Source organism: Monocercomonoides exilis, assembly GCF_001643675.1.
Source record: "Monocercomonoides exilis strain PA203 chromosome Unknown scaffold31-1199392, whole genome shotgun sequence".
In the NCBI taxonomy this organism is placed as follows: Eukaryota; Preaxostyla; order Oxymonadida; family Polymastigidae; genus Monocercomonoides; species Monocercomonoides exilis.
In genome coordinates, this window is record NW_027150576.1 from 947,691 (window position 1) to 966,976 (window position 19,286).

The 19,286-nt window shown below is 34.9% G+C and overlaps 6 protein-coding genes across 6 annotated transcripts; 3 read left to right on the top strand and 3 right to left on the bottom strand.

The window, feature by feature from the left end:
• Nucleotides 1–1,871: 1,871 nt before the first annotated feature.
• MONOS_14472 (DNA repair protein XRCC2) lies at nt 1,872–3,834 on the bottom strand (the record flags this gene model as incomplete). Its single annotated transcript, XM_067867276.1, has 4 exons — nt 1,872–2,831; nt 2,998–3,095; nt 3,188–3,561; nt 3,607–3,834. 4 exons carry the CDS (start codon nt 3,832–3,834, stop codon nt 1,951–1,953), a joined length of 1,581 nt encoding a protein of 526 aa, XP_067724978.1. The 3' UTR covers nt 1,872–1,950.
• Nucleotides 3,835–4,034: 200 nt separating this feature from the next.
• On the bottom strand, nt 4,035–4,847 carry MONOS_14471 (putative 40S ribosomal protein S15a). Its single transcript, XM_067867275.1, has 3 exons — nt 4,822–4,847; nt 4,600–4,752; nt 4,035–4,445 (listed from the first exon to the last, which is right to left on the bottom strand). The coding sequence occupies exons 2-3, from the start codon at nt 4,730–4,732 to the stop codon at nt 4,186–4,188; spliced, it is 393 nt and encodes a 130-aa protein (XP_067724979.1). The 5' UTR covers nt 4,733–4,752; nt 4,822–4,847; the 3' UTR covers nt 4,035–4,185.
• A 32-nt stretch (nt 4,848–4,879) lies between these two features.
• Nucleotides 4,880–6,472, top strand: MONOS_14470 (putative proteasome assembly chaperone 2). The gene is made up of 5 exons (XM_067867274.1): nt 4,880–4,901; nt 5,000–5,285; nt 5,365–5,495; nt 5,554–5,656; nt 5,789–6,472. Exons 2-5 carry the CDS (start codon nt 5,010–5,012, stop codon nt 6,377–6,379), a joined length of 1,101 nt encoding a protein of 366 aa, XP_067724980.1. The 5' UTR covers nt 4,880–4,901; nt 5,000–5,009; the 3' UTR covers nt 6,380–6,472.
• A 9-nt stretch (nt 6,473–6,481) lies between these two features.
• Nucleotides 6,482–12,305, top strand: MONOS_14469 (putative DNA repair protein). The gene is made up of 4 exons (XM_067867272.1): nt 6,482–7,727; nt 8,011–10,189; nt 10,488–11,444; nt 11,512–12,305. Exons 1-3 carry the CDS (start codon nt 6,527–6,529, stop codon nt 11,227–11,229), a joined length of 4,122 nt encoding a protein of 1,373 aa, XP_067724981.1. The 5' UTR covers nt 6,482–6,526; the 3' UTR covers nt 11,230–11,444; nt 11,512–12,305.
• Nucleotides 12,306–13,258: 953 nt separating this feature from the next.
• Nucleotides 13,259–15,582, bottom strand: MONOS_14468 (uncharacterized protein; the record flags this gene model as incomplete). The annotated part of the gene is made up of 3 exons (XM_067867271.1): nt 13,259–15,344; nt 15,424–15,511; nt 15,567–15,582. The coding sequence occupies 3 exons, from the start codon at nt 15,580–15,582 to the stop codon at nt 13,259–13,261; spliced, it is 2,190 nt and encodes a 729-aa protein (XP_067724982.1).
• A 2,636-nt stretch (nt 15,583–18,218) lies between these two features.
• Nucleotides 18,219–18,707, top strand: MONOS_14467 (uncharacterized protein; the record flags this gene model as incomplete). Its single annotated transcript, XM_067867270.1, has 2 exons — nt 18,219–18,388; nt 18,554–18,707. 2 exons carry the CDS (start codon nt 18,219–18,221, stop codon nt 18,705–18,707), a joined length of 324 nt encoding a protein of 107 aa, XP_067724983.1.
• Nucleotides 18,708–19,286: the final 579 nt, after the last annotated feature.

The window sequence follows — 19,286 nt, forward strand, 5'->3', positions numbered from 1 at the left end:
GAAAAGGTGCAATGTTTTTCAATGAAAAATCATATTGTTTCATATTTTCCCCCATATCTCATCATTTCAAACTCATTTGTTAAACGAGACTTTCAATTTTTTTTTGATTAAATATTGTTAAAAAATAATAATAAAATTATATGGAAACTCTTTGAATTGTTTCTCCCAGATTTCAATAAATATTATTAACAAAATTCATTCGAAGCGAAAATAAAACTCTCAAACACAAAATGAGTAAGTTTTGATAAAGTCAATTCAGATGAAAATTTTCAGAATAATTTATTATGTAGTTAGTGAGATTACGATCATGTCCAATATTTTGTGCGATGAACTGTATTTTTAGCACAATCTGCATTGAAAAAATCCAATTATTTATGTGAATGATGATAATTGAAAAAAGCTCAATAACTATCACATTTCAAAAATAAACATTATTTCGAAATTATTAATTTTGATCTTTAGTATCTCATCACAACAATGAATAATGAAATTATCAATTTCAAACTCACAATATGGAACGAAATTTTTTGATTTTTGAATTTTGATCCACGCAAAATTTTCTTTTAATTTTCTTATTTTTTTTTTCTTTAATTCTATTTTTCTAGCATGAGAATGAAAGATAAACAATGATAAGATGGCAGGAAAAAGTTTGGAACAAATCTCAGTTTTTTTCATAAATGCAAAAATAATACCCCATATATTAGAAATGAAATGACATTCGAATCATTTCAAGAGAAAGAAATAAAACTTTTTTTCACTTTAACCTATGTATGGATTTTATTATTTAATCCATCAGTGATCAACTTTCAGTATGAATAAGCGATTTTCATTAAAATTGTTTCTTTTCCAGTCATATTTTTAAAATCTTTGAATACACCAAAAAGTATTCAAGATTGAAAAACTTTAATTCGAAATCGAAAATATTTAATTCAACATCGAAAATGTTTAATTCAAAATCGAAAAAGAAGATTATTTGTTCAGAATTTCAATTCAAGTCAAAACCTAAATATTTTCGTTAACACAAATGTTGATAATTACAAATATTTATTTATTGAAAATGTTTTTCTTTCGTTTTTGACCACTGTTTTCTATGATAATAACTGATATCAATCGATTCTTTTCTCATTTTGAAGATTGAAATGATATTTTTTATCAGTTTCCAATGCAATAAATGAAATTTAAAACATTTTATTTTCGGTAAATGAAATGAATTTTTGTTTTTTTGTGCACAAAACAAGATCATGAACTATCCATTCACTTTTTTTTTTGCTCAAATTCCTTATAATCACCTGAACACATGTGAAGAGTTTAATAATAATTCAGTTTTATCCTCTTTCCACCATTTCACTCAATTAAACACCAAAAAAACATCAGAAAATATATTTCTAATTGAAATTGACAAATTTCTGAGATCAATAACTGAAGGAATAGAAACTGACATGAGCATGAATTTTTTAAAAATATTTCAAATTTTTTGTTGATGAAGAATTTTCGATGTTGAATTAAATATTTTCGATTTCGAATTAAACTTTTTCGATTTTGAATTAAAGTTTTCCGATTTCGAATGATATATTTCGATCTTGTATTAAATTTTTTCGATTTTGAATAATAATTTTCGATGTTGAATTAAAGTTTTTCGATGTTGTTTTAAACTTTTTCGATTTTGAATTAAAGTTTTTCGATCTTGAATTAAACTTTTTCGATGTTGAATTATTTTTGGTGTATTTTTCCGGAATAAAATTCATGAAATTATTTATTTGATCGTGATTTTTCTCATTTAGAATTATTCTTATTGCAAGTTTCATTTTGTTGATCCCCAACTGTTCTTTTTTCAAAGAAAAATTAGATCGCTATTTGAAAAAAAAGTATATTTCTCAATGCATCTTAAATAAATGAAATTAAAAAATAAAATATTTTTATTTGATAAAACAAAAATGACAGAATTAAATATCACAGCCATAAAACGCCACCATCTCGAATTATGAAATAAGCAATTGGCAAAGATAAAGGTCTTCTGTTTAAAATAGGAAGAGATGAAGTGTTGGTTGAGGAAAGTGTTTGAGTCTGGGTCTGACTCTGCAGTGGACTCTGCATCTGTGCAGACACCTGTGAAAGGACAGAAGTCGAATAAGTCGATTTTATTCTTTGGGGAGACAAGACAGTGCAACCAGAAGAAGAAGAAGAAGAAGACGACGATGAAACCAAACTCAAATCAGGTGATTGTCCTAATTGCATTCCTTGCCCTTGCTGCCCGTTTCCTCCATCTTGTGAGAAAGCTCCAAAAGATGATTGATATTGTTGTTGTTGTTGCTTCAGCTGCTGTTGAGAAGAGAAGAGAACCTGCTGAGTTGGCTGTGTAGCTGCGTATGGCAAAGATGAAGATGATGACGATGATGATAACAACTGCGATGGAGATGAAGAAAATGATGAAGAAGAGGCTGGATGCAGCTGATGATGCGCTGATGTCACAGCAATTGAAGCAGCCCCTCCGCTGAGAAGGAAGCTGCTACGACCAGCCGAAAGAACAAGAAGCTCAGCAGAGAAAACTAAATCCGAAGAAATTGAATGAGAAGAAGGCAAAATGGAAGAAGAAGAAGAAGAAGAAGAGGAATATGCTGAACACGAAGAACTTTGAGGCGAACGAGAAGATGGCTGGCTGAGATTAGATTCAGTTGAAAAAAGAGACGAGCGAAGAAAATTTGATTGTGATATGACATTACATTGTGCATAAGCAGATGTTAATGAACTAGAGCAATTAAGTTGATGCTTCTTCCATTCAGGTTCTGTTAATGTGATCCGAAATGAAACATTCTTTTCCCAGGACTCGTGTGCTACAACAAAGAAATAAGCATCCACAGAAATCAAAAATAATTTAAAAATATAATAAAATATTATTTTCAGAATAGAAAAAAAAAGAATTCAAAAAAATTCGTATTTCAAAACATATATAAAACACAAGGAAATAAAACTTTGCACAAGTCATCAAAATTTGCAAACCCTTTGTTGGACCTTTAAATTTTAATCTTGTTCCAAAACAAACTACATTGCTTCCTTTGATTAGTTCAATCAAACACTCCATCGATAAGATTCCACATCTGCAACAATAAAATTGTAAAAAAAAAATGAAAATTAAATAATTTGTAACAAATAACGTTCAAAAAATAAATAAATAAAATAACGTCAAAACTGCAACGAGACGGAGGACAAAGGATCAATCCAAAGGGTGGAGGATATACTATCAATAAATAGTGCCCTGGCAGCAAACTCTCCGTCTTTTTCAAGAAGCTTCGGTAAAACAATACGTATTGTTGCTAAAAGCGAAAGTGCGCTGTTTGGTTGAATCAAAATTAACTTTTTAATTGCAGAATCCAACAATATCTGTTGTTCCTCTGATAATTGATCTCCAAAGTTGCATTGAGGAAATAACCTAATCTTCAGGAGCAATGAAAACCGTGACATTGAGAATTTCCCATCACAATCGAGAAATATAACTGCAGAATCACATCCCCCAAGAGTTTTTGGAACAATTATATTCATTGCGATACTCATAAGAATTTCACTCTAAAGACGAAAAATAATTAAAATTGCAAAAGAAAAATGCCAAACCTTTCCACTACCTTCCCCTCCTCTTATTTCTATTATTTGACCATTGTCAAGTCCATGAGGTAATTCATCATCAATAATCTTTGCTCCTGTTATTAAAGGTTTTTGTTGCTGAATTTGTTCGAAAATTTCTATTCCCGTTTCATGAGGAATGAGTCTTGGAAAGTTAGAATCAAATTTTTTCTTAATTTCATCTGTTAAAGAAGATAAATTCTTATCCCAAAATGTCATTATTTTAGTATGGGAAAATGGTTCAGATAGAAATTTTTCCTTCAATTTCATATGTAAAGAATGTGCTTTTGAACATTATAAAGTCAATAAAAGAGGACTACAAAATTTACCAGCCAAGCTCTGTTGTTTTTAATTCAATCTTCATTATAATTTCTTTTGTATTTTTTTCTAAAAACGTAAACAACAAAATGATGCAAAAATAAAACACATGGCAATTTTGCAGCGTTGTGTGTTGATTTTTTTTCGAATTATTTTTTAATTTTAACAAATTGGTTGCAAAGAATGCTTTGACGTGCGAAAAAGAGAAAAATAAGTTATAATATCTTTATTGGTACTTAATGCACTGCGGCTTTAGTAGAAGTAACCAAGAATCTTTCCTCCTGTTCCTCTCTTTCTTGCTTCTTCGTGCGACATGATTCCGTATGAAGTGGTAAGAACAATAAATCCAAATTGACGGGCAGGAAGAAGATTCGTAACCCAACGTTCCATTTGATCAAGTCCAACATCAAAACGTGGTGAAATGACACCACATTTGTTCAGGCGACCATTAAGCTCAACAACAACTTTTCCTGCTCTGTGGTCATCAACAACCTCAAATTCTCCAATATATCCTACAGAAAACGTGATAAACAACAAATAAAAGATAAAGAACAATAAAATGGAAATCGATATATTATTATAATAAAATAAAAACACATAAATTTTCAATTATGATGATCAAGAGATTTATTATAAAACAAATATTCTTATGCAAAAATAACAAACCGTGCTTTTGCATCACACGAAGGAATTTGAGAACAACTTTGCTGCAAGGACGGATCAAAACTTGACGTTTGCCAGAGCGTTCGGCAACAACAATTGTGTTCAGGCACTCGCTCAAAACATTCATTCGCACCATTTCTAAGATAAAGTTGCTTTCTAAAAGATTAAAATGAAAATTGTTTTATTATTATCATATTTTCGTTCCTAAGAACTTTAATAGCAAACCTTTTTTGAGTATAAAATCCGATTCTGCCCATAAGAAAATGAAAAATTTAAAAAGGTTGATAATTGATCTTTTTATTTGAGTATGGTAGATTTTGTAAATTTGAAGTTGAATTTTTATTTTTTATAAATTGTGATTTGCTATTTATGTTGATCCGCATTAATGGCTCTATTTGAACAGATAATTAAAGATGGCAACTCTGCAATATTTCGGCGAAATTCCTTCCACTTTAAAGGGGTCAACCTTAATTGTACCATCAATTTCTTGCGGATGGGTGTCTCAAGCAGCTTTGGATTTGATCATAAATGCTTTTGTTCTGGAGAGAATCGGGCATTTTGTTGATGATGCTGTTCCTCCAGTTGTTTGCGTAAAAGCAGAAACAGGTGAAATTTGCACTGCACTTGAGCTGTACCACGATCCAAAGGAAGAATTAACAATATTCCAAATTCGTTCAGCGCCTGCTGAAGTTTGCATTTTTGCGATGTTTTTCGAAGAAAAAATATATTTTTTTTTGAAAATAATTATTTAAAAAATTCATAATTCAGGGTCATTCTATGGCGTTTGCTTCAAGAATTATGGACTGGGCAAGGTCTCAAGGATTCGCAAAATGCTTTCTTCTCTCTTCCGGGAACATTAATTATCGCACACCCAAACAAATTGAATCATCGGAGCCAAGGTTTGCCTTTTTAAATTTTCTTTAATTTTAAGCATGTGCATTTTATTTTTTTTAAAAGAGGAAAACGGTTTATTGCATTGCCTACAGCTCCAGAAGAAGATGTTAAGCGCTTATCAGACTTGGGATGGAAGCAACTTGAACAATATGAAGAAAAAAAGAAGGTTTAAAAAATTTTGAATGTTGCTTTTACCAAAATAATTTTATTTTCTCCTCTTTTGTATAACATTATATCATTTTCTAATTATTTGTTGTTTTTTATTTCATTTTTTTAAATATAATAATTGATCTTTCAGCTTCTTGATGGAACGGGGAATTTGTGGGATCTTTTGCACTCGGCGTCTGGATTCAGCGAAGCTCAGATGATCAGCAAGATGAAAGCGGAGATGCTGAAGGACATGCCAGAGAGGGAAAAGCGGATGATTGCGAAAGCACAGCGCATCGCAGCAAGAAAGCAGCAAAAGGCTCGTAAAAGTGATGGCGATGACGAAGACATGGGCAAAATGATTGGAATTGGAGAGGAAGAAGACGAAGAAGACGATGAAGATGAGCTTTTTGGAACACACTTCTTCCCTCCACCAAACTCGGCCTTTATGAGCGAAGTTCAGCAGGCGTCTTCTTCAACTCAGCCGTCTGCCTCATCATCTTCTCCATTGGCTGCATCTTCTTCTTCCACTTCTGAAGAAATGGCACCTGAAAAGCCTTCGCTTCCCTTGTTAATCCTTCTTACCTTTGCGAGCGAAACAAACGCTCACACTTTGGAAACAGCGATTTACTTTGCAGACACATTGAAAGATGTGTTTGGATGGGGAAAGGAGCTGAAATGGGAACATCTCAAGGAATGGGCGCCAACTTCAATGATTTCTTCAGAAAATGAGCTGTACTAAGCATTCGCATAAAAGAAGAACAGAATTTTACATTGACTTTTTGAGTAAGTTAATTTTGAATTTTATTTTTTTCAATAATCTTCTGATCAAGAATACAAATATATTATTTTTTTATTTAATATTGGTGAAAACATATTTTAAATTTTAATGATTACCGGAGCTGTAATAACCACAGCTACTATGCTAGGGGTTCCAGCCGGTGCAAAGCTTGTTTCAAAATTGAGGAGTTTTTGGGGAAAAAAGAAGGACACCGAAGAGGTTGAAAAAGAATCATCCGAAACAGAAAATCCAACAGACGATGAAATTGAAGAGGGAGACGAAAAAGAACAACTCTCAGAACAAGATGAAAATGAAAAATCCTCCGAAGAGGCAGATGATGAGACTTCATCACATGTATCTGAAAAAGACAATAAAAATGACTCCAGCCCTTTGTCAGCTTCAGAAACAGAAGAAAAAGAAGACATAGACAAAGAAAAAGAAGATGAAATAGATAAAGATTTGGACGATCAACAATCGGAAAAAGAAGAAGTCCATACCGAGCCAATTGTTGATAGCGAAAATTTTTCTCCGAATTCAAAAGAAGAGCAAAATATGGAAACATCACCAAAAATGAAGACGAGCGATTCACCAACTAAAGAAAAAAAAGAGGAAATAAAGGGATTTGTGCTTGACCTTCCGTCGACTGAATTCAGCCAGCCAAAATTCCACAAAAAGTATAAAACTGTTGCAGAAGCAATGGAAGCAAACCGAACTTTGGGGAAATCGAATTCAAAGAAGAAAAAGAAGAAAGGAGCAGCCAAGAAAGAAATCCAGGAACCAGATGAAAAAGAAAATTTACCTAATGAATTGAAAAATGAAAATGATAATAAAAAGAAAAAGAAGAAGAAAAAGAAGAAGAAGAATTCAAACAAAACAAGTGAATCTGAAATTCAGCCAGCGGATGAAAACATTAAGCAAAATTCAAGCGACAACTTCCAATCATCAACAGCGAAACAACTGGAATATCTGGAGCGCCAACGGAGAGAAGAGGAATTACTGTTCAATGATCATGTAAAGCCTTCACTTCTCCCAAACAGCAGATCTTTATCTCCCTCTCAATCATATTCACAACCTTCTTTTCCTTCTTCTTCTTCTTCTTCCTCTTCCTCTTTTTCTTCTTCCTTTTCCTCTTCTTCTCCACCTCACTTGAAGCGTTTTGACTCAAACAGCTCACTTTCTGCTTTGTCTTCTTCGTCTCCTTCTTTTCTTGTCCCTTCTGCTCCAAACACGCCGCCACAGAATTTGAATGGAATGCTCTCTGAATCAGCGTCTGTTCACTCAAACAGACTCAGCTATGGACAGATGCAATGTATGTGCTGGAAGGAGAGAGAGAGAGAGAGAGAGAGAGAGAGAGAGAGAGAAGAGAAATTGGATTATAAGCGAGAGTTGAATGATTTTTTGAAAAGAAAATTTGATGTTTTTTTTAATTAAAAAGAAACGAAAGATTGCTTTAAATGGAATTCATAAAATTCATTAACTTATTTATTTATATTTTTCTTTTTCTTTTTCTTTTCTTTTCTTTTCTTATCTTTCTTTTTTCTTTCTTTCTTTTCTATTCTTTTCATCTTTTTCATAATTCACTTTTTTTTTAGCGCCTTCGGTGCAACTCTCTCGTTTTTCTCCCTCTCGAAGGCATCAGCTTCCTTCTGACTCCTTCGCCTATCAACAGAAACAGCCTCAATTGAATGTGTTCTCATCTTCTTTGTCTCCTTCTCTTTCTTCTTCCCCTTCCTCCTCTTCTTCTTCTCTTTACCCTTCCTCTCTTTATCCTTCTTCTTCTCTTTCTCCTTCTCCTTCTTCTTCTTCCTCTTCCTCTTCTTCTTTCCATTCGACAAGCAGAAGAAACAGCGATTGGGATGCTCAACTTCCTCTTCGGCGCAATTCTTCCATCGAAATGAATCAAAACCAACTTCAATCTTTTCTTTCTCCTTCTCCTTCTCCTTCTTCTTCTTCTTCTTCTCTTTCTCCTTCTCCTTCTTCATCTTCTTCTTCATTTATTTCTTCTCCTTCTCCTTCTTCTTCTTCTTCTCTTTCTTCTCTTCCTCCTTCTCTTTCTTCTTCTGTTTCCTCAGCGATTTCAGCAGCGCTGGCGGAGCATCCGGAATTCGAAGGAAGAGAAATCGAACTTGTTATACAAGGAGAGGAAGGTATGTTTAGAGAAGAAGAAGAAGAAAGAGAAAGAAGAAGAAGAGAAGAAGAAGAGAGAGAAAGAGAAAGAGAAAGAAGAAGAGAAAGAGAAAGAGAAAGAGAAGAAAGAAATTCGATGTATAGCTACAAATTGAGAGGGCAGCTGAGCACAAGCAGAAGAGAATCAGTGAATGAAAACGGGATTTTGTTTGAAAATGAAAGAAAACGAAAGAAAGAAGAAGAAGAAGAAGAAGAAAGAGAAAGAGAAAGAGAAGAAGAAGAAATGAAGAAGAGGAAGAAGGAGAAAGAAAGAGAAAGAGAAAGAGAAAGAGAAAGAGAAAGAGAAAGAGAAAGAGAAAGAGAAAAGGAAGAAGAGAAGAAGAGAGAGAAAGAAAGGGAATATCAACTGGAACTGGAAAGGCTGAGGTTGAAGCAGAAAGAGTTGGAATATGAAATTGAGAAGGAAAAGCAGCTGGAAAGAGAAAGAGAGAAAATAAGAGAATTAGAAAGAATAAGAGGGAAAAGGGTGAGATTTGAAAAGGAAGAGAAAGAAGAAGAGAAAGAAGAGGAAGAGGAAGAAGAAGAGAAAGAGAAAGAAGAAGAAGAAGAAGAGAATAAAAAAAAGGAGGAAATGAAAGAAAAAGAGGAAAAAGAGGAGAAAAAAGAAGAAGTTTCAATAGATTCACAGAAAATTGAAAGGAAAGAAGAGAAAGAAGAGGAAAAACAACCAAAAGAGAAAGAAGAGAAAGAAGAAAGCGAAGAGTATGAGTCATATGAAGAATCCGAATATGAAAGTGATGATGATGAAGATGAAGACGATGAAGACGAAGAAGAAAGATTGCCATCTTCTTCTTCTTCTTCTCGTCATTTCCTTCCAAAACAACCAAAAACCCAGCAAGTCACGTTTTCCTATCCCTTTTTGCGTCCAACGGATGGAGGGGTGAAAGTTTTGGATGGCGTTTTTGACCCAAATTCACTCGTTTTCTATGCAAAAGGCAAGAAAGTTCCAAATCCAGCTGCTTTTAACCCGTCTGTGAAGATGCCAGGATATCCGGAAATGGCAGAGAAAGAAGAGAAAGAGGAGGAAGAGGAGGAAGAGGAAGAAAGAGAAGGGGAAGAGAAAGAAGAAGAAGGAGAAGGCCAAAAATCAAAAACATTAAAGAAACGATCAACATCATCATTAATTCGTCAGCACAAAACAGATCTTGTCGTTCCATCGCTTTCTCCCGTCACGTTTTATCTTCCCTTTTTCGACCGCAAATTTCTCCATCTTTGCAAATGGCACTGTGTGCCCCGCCCGCAATACAAAACAAGCTGTGGCATTTCTTGCTTAACAGGCGTGTTTAACTATCTTTTCAGCTGCTTGGGCAGTGGTTCTCTTCCTCCCCTGACAACAGAGCAAGTGCTGGCGATTTTGGGCTTTACTCCGCCCTTTGGCGAGATCCACTTTGGGAAATTCACCGGCAATGGGACGCTGCTGATGTGGTTTATGAAGCTGTGTATGCATTTTGGGGTGAAAGGAAGGTGTGTCTATTTGTGGAAGCATAGCGGGGCGAACAAGACAGTTGGAGTGACTCCTGAAATGGCGCTGAGGCAGCTGAAAGAAGGGCTGAGGAGCGATAAGACGATGTTTATTTATCATTGGTGTGTGAGTGGAGGGGATGGAGGAAGTGTTGAAGGAAGAAAAAAAAAAGAAAAAAAAATGGGGGAGAGAGGGGAATAGATTGGGAAATTAGAAATGAATAAAAATATTTTATTGTTCTTTAACACTTTTCATCATTTAAAAATGCAATTTGCTTTTATTTTTTATCTTCTTTTTTTTGTTCTTTTATTTATTTATATCATTATGATTTTTCATAATTTATCTCTTTCTCTTTCTCTTTCTCTTTCTCTTTCTCTTTCTCTTTCTCTTTCTCTTTCTCTTTCTCTTTCTCTTTCTCAGCCACAACCACTACATCACACCAGTTGGATACGAAGAGACGCCTCCACATGCAACATTGGCGTATGCGAAGGGAAATTTCACTGAAAACGACATTCCATCAATTGATAACACAGCATCTTCTGTGCCAAACAATCATTTGACTCAAAAAGAAAATGGAAGCGCTTCAACAGAGAAAGAAAATCTTTCTTCTTCTTCTTCTTCTTCTTCTCTTTCTCTTTCTTCTTCCCTTTCTTCTTCTTCTTCTTCTTCTCCCTCACAACCCTCTCCAATCGAGCCCAAAACAACCATCTTTCTCGCGGACACGAGTCGAACAAGCTCAGCTCTGCTGTCTGCGAAGTGGGAGAACATTGCCACAGACATTATGCTCCTACCTCCACAGCACTTCAACATTAGAAAGCCCTGGATAGGTGTGTACAAACTGGGGAAAAGCAACCCGTCACCAAAGGAACTGCAGAGCTTGAGGAAGGAGAAAGAGATTAAGAAGATGAATATGAAGATGAAGATGATGAAGAAGGGAGGGGTTGATGTGGTGGAGGAGGAGGAGGAGAAGGAGAAGGAGGAGAAGGAGGAGGAAGGAAACAAAAGGGAAGAAGAGCCAAATGCGAGAGAAGCTGATATTTCGAAGGGTAAACAAAAGCAAAAGAAAAATACTTCTCAGAAGAATAAATTATCTGGAAAGGAGAATGGAAAGAAACGTTCAATTGGAAGTCTTCATTGCATCTTAAAATTTTCGAAAATGTAACCCACTTTCCCCACTCATATAATTTTAAATATATTTTTTAGTTATTTTTTTTATTAAACAATTTTGGATTTTTTTTTTCTTAAATTTTCATATGCATCACAAAAGGCAATGGGATTGATCACACTCAAAAAAAGAAATATTGTTCTCTTTTTAATAAAGTGCAGTTACTGGAACATTTGTTTTTTACCCTATTTTACTAATATTTTAGATTTCATGTATGAATTATGCATTTATTTTACATTGATTGTTATTTTGATTATTTATCAATTATTTTTTGCACAGGAAAATTGTTCCTTTATCGCATTCATGCTTTTTTAATACAAGCCATGAATTACTACACGATGAAGAATTTGAGGATCCTGAAAATTATATCGGATTTTATCCAATACTATCAGAAGAAAACATAATATTTAATTCGGCAAGAATTCTGACATTTTATGTTTTTCAATTTTTTCCTCGAACTCTTCCCCCTCACTTTCTGTGGCATCTATTGATTTGCAGAAATCTACGAGATGTTTTGATGCTTTCTGCATATCCAAAAGGAATTGAATTTTTCGTAAAGATCCATAGATTTTTAACTTATTTGATGCATATCGCAAGTATTTCGATTAAGGAAATGTGCCACGCAATTAGCCTTGTTGGAGACTTTGTTAAGAAAGAAAAGTACTACTATTTAGAAGGTGGTGTGTGCTGTGTATGCGATTCAACCATTGGAATGATTATTTTATGCGGTGTAATTGTCTCTTTGAAAATGAATAGAGAAACAGTTTTTAAGAATTCCAGTTGGAGTAGATTGCTCCATATCCCTCTCGAGTCTCTCAATGATAGTGAGAAGACTTTTTTGACGACTCTGATGTACAAAGCAACAATGAAATCAGAAAATTACAAGTTAATTTTTTCGATGGTAACAAATGAGCCAATGCGTGCGTCAAAAACTCTTTATTATTCAATGTGAGATCGATTATTTCTTATGATTTTTGTGAAAGTCTTCATATTCTTTGAACTTTATTTCCTGAATTGTTTTTATTGGGACTTCGTATTTTGTGTGAGGATTCTGAAAATTGAATGGTATTTTGTGAAAGTTTTTGCTTAAATGAACAATTTTTTTTTGTTTTGATGATGAATGTAATCTTGTTGCTTGATTTCAATGTTCTATTTTACAGTCTCAAATATTCATTATAAAAATTTATAATTATTTCTAATCTCACCAAAGATTACCAATAGTTATTTAAATTCGAAATTGAGCTTTCTTTTTTAAAGTTGGTTATTAAAACACTACATGGACTAAAACAATAGTCGGTATAATTTCATTTCATTTTCTAAAAGATCATTTTTGAATTGAGATTTTTATAGAATAACTTTTTATTGAGCTCGTTTTGTTTTATAAGATGAATTGCACAATTTTTGTGTAATTGTGAAATTTTCGAAAATTTTTGAGATTCGTATATGTTATTTTGAAATAATCGGGTAATTTTGAAATTTTTCAGAAGAATTGAAAATAAGGCAGTTATTTTAAGTTCCACCAACAAATTTCAAGTAAAATTAAATTGTGGGAAAATCTTAATTTTTCACAATTTTATCCCCCTTTTTTATATAGCTAAAAGGATGTCAAAAAAAAAAATTGTTTTATTAATTCTATGAAAAAAGAAATTCACAATTAATAATGTTCAACAATTTGTAGATAGAAAATTTTTGATTAGTTGCCAAAAAAATGTTCGAAAAATATTATTAGAAGAGTTTGGAGAAACAGGAAATAACAAGTCACAAACAAGTGGTGAAAATGTTTTATTTGAGTGTATTTAATGATAGCAAAGATAACCTGACTACACTTCTCATGAATTCAGATGACATGTTAAAAAAGCATTCAAATAAAAATTTTCAGAAAAAGAAACAATTGAGATAATTAAATTGTATTTCTAGGCATTGGAAAACTGTTAGTGCTCAAAGAATTTGACATTTTACTTATCAATTTTCTTTCTGAACAAGCTTTTGAGTTGATCTCCTTTATCAATTTTTTTTCCATCTCTTTTCAGATGGAGTATTCTGTCGCTTTTCGATAGAATACTCCATCAGCTGGTTCCAAAGAATTGCATTCAATAACGATGTTGGTTAGCCAACATGCTATTTTTGCATCTGCATCAATATTCTGTTTTCCACCTGTATTCTTATCCGACAGTCTGAGCCATAACTTTTTAAGTCTGCCAAAAAACCATTCCACTGGGATTCTGAACTTTGCTAGACTTTTATTGAAATTTTCGATTGACTTTTCCATTCTGTCTTGAGATTGACTTTTGTTGCAAGTGGAAGAAGTCATAGAATTACTTGCATTTGAAGAAGGAAGAGGAGGGTGTGATGCGCAGGGATGAATTGTATTGTTGTTTGAGCTTGAAGTTATAAAATACGTGTTTGTGGAATTCTGTGAACATGAATTCGGAACAGGTGAAAAAGCCAAAGAAAAAGAAGAATTGAGAATTGAAGAAGGGGATCGAGGATTTGAACTTGTCAACGAAGCGAGATGAACTGAAGATGAAGGAGAAAAAAGTGAAGAAGGAGAAGGAGATTGATTTTGATTCGTGAAACTTGATTTTGAGAGAGGCAAGAATGCAGACGATGAATTTGATATGGAAGATAAAGAAAAAGATTGAGGCATTTCAGATGCTGAACATGAGACAGCAGAAGACGTTGTGGAAATTTCAGAATTCAAAGAGTTGAACGAAGAATCTGATGAATATATAACCTCAGCAGATTCAAATGAAGTTGAAGATGAAATATCATCAGAGATAGTTGAAGAAGCAGAAGGAGAGCAAGAGGAAGAAGAAGTTTCTAATGAAAATGACGAAGCCAAAGAAGGAGAGGAAGCAGAAGATGTGGATGCAGAAGATGAGCTCAACGATGAGTTGAATGGAAAAGAATAAGGAGATGAACATGAAATGAATGTTGAAGGGGTCAAACATAATTTTCTTTGAAATGAAGATAATTTGCTGTTCGTAGAGTGTTTTTTAATTGGTGTTTTGACATCGATATCCGTGAAATGACCCTGGTAGCCTTTGTCTGCAACAATTGCCCATCTGTCTGTGTAAAGAGTGCAGAAATATTTTTCTTTTTCTTTGTCAGCCATCTTCAAATATTGAACACATCTTTCTTTTCCTTCACGATACAGTGCCACATCATGAACACCTCCCATTACTGCATTTGACACAAATAAAGCTTTATGAGGATGCAACGCGGAAACAGCAACTTCAAATTTCAGACTGCAAACTTGATGGTGTCCATCGTATAGTAGCTTTGAATCTTCAAATGGAATTGGAGGAGTTGAAACTTTGATAGTTGTCGCATCAACCAAAAGAGCAACTTGTGGATAGTCTTCATTCAAAGGCGATTGAGGTCTTGGAGGATTGATGAACATCTTTTCCAGTGCATTTAATAAAAATGGTCTTATGTTCTTGATCGAATTGCAAGTCATTGATTCTGAAATTCCAAGAGAAAAGGCAATCCTTTTAAACGTTGTTTTGCTAGAAAGCCATTCCAAACAAACAACAATTTCGTCATGTGTTGTCAATCTTTTCTTTGGACCCTGTTTTGGAATTGAGCTTATTTCTGATTGAACCAAGTTGCCTAATTCAATAAGAAAGTCAATTGTTTGCCGAAGATGTTCATCATCTGGGTTATTCAATTGAGAATCAAAAAGAACTCCGTAGGTTTCACTATCATCCTCATTTTTTTCGGTGTGAATTTCCATTTGATTTATTTCTTCAAGTTGTAAATCTCTTCTCTCTTTCAATGAATTGAAATCTGGTAATTTATTTCTTTTTGAAGCAATTTTTCCTTTTTTCTTCTTTGGTTTTGTTTCATTGCTTGAAGCATTCAACTGTTCAGGCTTGCCCCTCATCTCAGATTTTGCCGCCTTCGATAATTCAGTTGGAGAATTGTCAGAATTGTCAGAAGAGGAATATTGATCTCGCTCTTCTGATTCTCTTCTGTTGAAGCAAACCGAATCAGTTTTCCGTTTTGATGGAGTGTAGTCCGAAAGTGAGTTTGAATCTAATTGATCTTTGTCTATTGAAGTGTTTTGTATCACTGTTGCTTCGATACCACTTGTTGAGCAGTCTTCATGACTTACATTTATATTTTGGGGAATAGTTTGTCTGCAAATAATTCTACAAAAAATTTCCAATGGAATGACTTTCAACAAACCTCAAATCTCTAATTTCGTTGCTTTTTTCCAGCAACCCAAAGAATATTGTACCAAATAAAGATGAGGGGAATAGCTGTTGTGTTGTTACTGTTTGATATAATGAAATTAATGGGAATAAATCATGAAACTTGCTCTTTCATACATGACTTTTGATACATTTAAGATATAATGTGAATGATGAATATTCAAAAAAATGTTTGAAGAAACAGTTAGTTTTATTCACTTTTCTATCTTTTCTTTCTATCTTTCTTTTTTTGAAATATCGATTTCAATAGTGAACAAAAATATGAAAATAATTTGTGACTTTCATTTCTTGTGTAACCATGAATGCAATCATTGAAAACAATTATTAATAAATCGAAGCAGTGCCTTCAATGAAACAAATGACATTCTATGCCTTTTAATGAATAAAAAACTGACAAAAACCGATGATTGAAAAGAATAAATCGGCGTTGTCGTCCGATTCAGAAAGTTGGTTTCCGTTGAACCGCAACAGATTTGATCCAAAAATGAACAGATCAAATCCATGGAAATGATTTTCCACTGGATAAAGAAGAAAAGAAGCAAATTTTCACAAGCGATCTGCTGATTTTTTGTTTCTTTTTAAATTAATGGCTTTCTTTTACTGTTATATCTCTTCACGAGGCAATCAAATCACTGTGTATGGATCGTATGGTCGTTTGAATAATTTGAGCTAAATGTGAAAATATGTTCAAAGTCATATTGAACAAAATGTAGATTGAAAAAAAAAACAATTAATTTTTGAATCGTTCTATCAGCAATTAGACACAAGTTACAGGATTTGGAGCTTTTCACAGTCAAGAAATAAAATTAAACAATACGCAGTTTTGTTAAACTATATTTTCCATGGAGAACGAGCATACAAACCTTTTGCCTAAAGATTTTATTGAAATCAACTTTATCCATCACGTCTCGAATCCTTCAAAATACAACTTGACATTATTTGAAATTTCAAATTTTGCTATATAAAAAGGTTCTGAAATGTCTTTCACATCTTTTTTGCTCATGCTGCATACAGATCAGCCTTTCCATTCCGAAGGCAATGAAGCGAAGATATGAAAGTGACATGGGTGTATGATCGGTGCATTCCGCAGTCACTGCGTGCTCTGCAGACACTGTGAAGGGTATGCTGTGGTGCTTTCAGTGACACTTTCAGTTTCGCTGGTGAAACAACATCTTTAACTTGCAGTGTTGGTGGATTCGTTGTTGGCGAGAATGTGGATCTTTGAACCGAATAGCGTGAAGAAGTTTGGTTAGATCTACGATATGTTTCGTCCTTTTAAGTTGTTACCATACACAGTGCGGCTGGTGTTCCGATCTGCACAGTCGAGAAGCGTGATAGTGAAGGTTGGCGACGAAGTGATTATGTGAGGAGTAGCAGAGAATGAAGTGTGGAAGATAGAGGAGATTGTTGTGGAACTGGCGAGGAAGATTCTGGAGCTGAGCCAGAAACCCAATGCAAAGGTGAAGGAGCTGATGGAGCAGCTGGTGGAGATGAAGAAGAACATAGAGCTCAGCAAGGAGGAGTGGTGAGTGTGGTATGCAAACAGATACTAATGGTTTGGTAATGCATGCTGCCATGCTTTTTTCATTGGTATCTGCATAGTGCGGGATGGTTTAATCTTTGGCTTTGTTGATTCTGCAGTTGGGGCTGTGTGAAAAGCACGAGGAGAAGATTGCAGAAATTATTAAAAATGGAAGTGCTGTGGTCCTTGTGGAATACACAAGCGGAAAAGGAGTTTTTGTGAAGTTGGGCGTTGGGTGAGTTTCGATGGAGAAGTTAACTGATGTGGAGGAGAAGATGAAAGGAAAGGAGCAAATTCTGGGATCATCGAAAGATCGGAGAAGAACAGTGCTGGGGCCAATGGTGGTGGTGGAGGTGGTGAAGGAGGAGTGGAAGCAAGTGTGCTGCAGAAGATGAACAAGATGGAGAAGGAATCAAAGATGCTGATGGAGCTGTCGAAAGTGTAGGAGCAGACCATAATTGAGAAGAAGGTGCTGTTCAATAATGTGATAAAAAAGCTAAAGACGGGGTTAGTGCAAAGCGAGTAAAAGCAGAAGAAAATGAAGGCGTCGTATGAAGAGAAGGTTGAGCGGCTGGTTGGGCAGGAAAAGGAGCAGGAGGAGCTGGTGTTGCTGGGAAACTTTGACATGGAAAGGGATTGAGAGGCAGAGGAGAAAGGGGGGAGAGGGAGGGATGGGGCGGGGAGGCGAAGGAAATGAAGAAAAAGAAGAGGAAGAAGAAGAAAAAGAAGAGGAAGAAGAGTGTGTAAATGCAGAAAAAAGAGATGAAAGTGAGCTGAATGTGATTCAGCTGTCTACGCACTACGATGCGAAGAGAGAGCGAAGAACTAAATGCATGCAGCAACTCCAACAGGGGAATTGAAAGAGACAGGGAAGGCAACTGTTGTTCAGTGGCTGGGAAAGAAGCATGCAGAGCAGAAGAAGGGTGAGGCTGAATGATGGGAGAAGATCCACAGGGAAAAAAATTCCGGAAGTTTTTTGCGGATGTGTGGCTGTTCGGGAGGTTCATGTGCTAGAAGTTCACCGAAGATGAGCAATCATTTTTATTGTTTTTCAACATCATGCTGTTGAAGATACGTTGGAGAAGAAGATATAGATGTTTTCTAAGGTGTTAAAATGGTTGAAGTTGGAGAAGGTGAGGGCAGAGTCATCTGCATGTCTCGAATATTTTTTGAACTACAACCAGACAGAAGCAGCGAAGCGGAAGGAGGTGATAAAAGCTCTGCATGATTTCATATTTTGTTTCGATATGTTTTCTTCTTCGTGTTTGTCATCAGGAGAAGCTTGCAGAAAGATCACATCTGTTCAAATGAAATCTCTTCTGTGTATGTGCAATCCACAGATTGCACAGGCGCTGTTGCTTTGGACCTTCCGAGATGCATTCAGGCTGTCTGTGTGCTGTCCGCCTTCGTTTGCAAGGTATTGGAAGCATTCAAATATAACGACTTCTTCAAATTGTGTCTCGGACAATCGGATATGTGCAATGCAACTCACTGGAGAGTTCCTCTAACGTTGAAAGAATATAGAGTGATTACAAGGAGTGAAAGCAGAAACCGCAATGCACGGTGAGTGTGCTTTCTGTAGCATCTGCGTGAAAATGGATGAGAGCGTTGGTTGGGCTGAGATGGTGAGTGGATGCTGTGCAGTTAGCTGTGGTGAAGAAAGAAGGGCAGAGGGAACCAAACCAAATGGTGCGGCTGCTAGTGGCATTGGTGGGGTTGCAGCTGAAGAGAAATGAGGAAGAAGTGTTGATATGCTTTGGGACGCTGCTGTGGGACGGACAGTGAGTAATGAAGTTTCACGAGACAATAACATAAAAGAGGGAGAAGGAATTTTATCTTGCATAGCTACATCGCTATAAGATTATTATCGTCATTGTTTTTGTCTGAAGTTTCAAGAATTGGTGATCAACAACATGTTGCTGTTCTTCGAGTCATCATAAAATGTGATTTATCATTTGACTCTCACCTAGCATTTTCATCAGTGTTGTCATCTTCATTGTTGCATTCTTTTTTTCATTTTTCTTTCTCTTTAATCTCCTGTTTCTTATGGCAGTCATTTTCATTCGAAAAATTGTTCGACTGTAATAAATATATCTCGAATCTTGAGAAAGCATTGTTTTCTTTCATTTGATTTCCTTCAAAAAGGCAGGAAATGTTGAAGAAAAAGAATAAAAAATGAGGAAGAAGAAGAAGAAGAAGAAAAGATGATGACGACTAAAAATGTTTGAAAATTGTTTATCTGTCGGATTGACTGAAATTTGATTAAGCATTTAGTTTTCCCCAAAAGAGATCAGGAGAAGAGATGGAATCATCAG

Bases quoted from the DNA above. Each gene is read 5' to 3' on its own strand.
- MONOS_14471 (XM_067867275.1), bottom strand. From the start codon at position 4,732: ATGGTGCGAATGAATGTTTTGAGCGAGTGCCTGAACACAATTGTTGTT. The intron at 4,446-4,599 runs GTTTGTTATTTT...CGTTTTCTGTAG, and splicing joins TCGTGTGATGCAAAAGCACG to GATATATTGGAGAATTTGAG.
- MONOS_14470 (XM_067867274.1), top strand. From the start codon at position 5,010: ATGGCAACTCTGCAATATTTCGGCGAAATTCCTTCCACTTTAAAGGGG. The intron at 5,286-5,364 runs GTTTGCATTTTT...TTCATAATTCAG, and splicing joins TTCGTTCAGCGCCTGCTGAA to GGTCATTCTATGGCGTTTGC. The intron at 5,496-5,553 runs GTTTGCCTTTTT...TTTTTTTAAAAG, and splicing joins ATTGAATCATCGGAGCCAAG to AGGAAAACGGTTTATTGCAT.
- MONOS_14469 (XM_067867272.1), top strand. From the start codon at position 6,527: ATGATTACCGGAGCTGTAATAACCACAGCTACTATGCTAGGGGTTCCA. The intron at 7,728-8,010 runs GTATGTGCTGGA...CTTTTTTTTTAG, and splicing joins CAGCTATGGACAGATGCAAT to CGCCTTCGGTGCAACTCTCT. The intron at 10,190-10,487 runs GTGTGTGAGTGG...TCTCTTTCTCAG, and splicing joins ACGATGTTTATTTATCATTG to CCACAACCACTACATCACAC.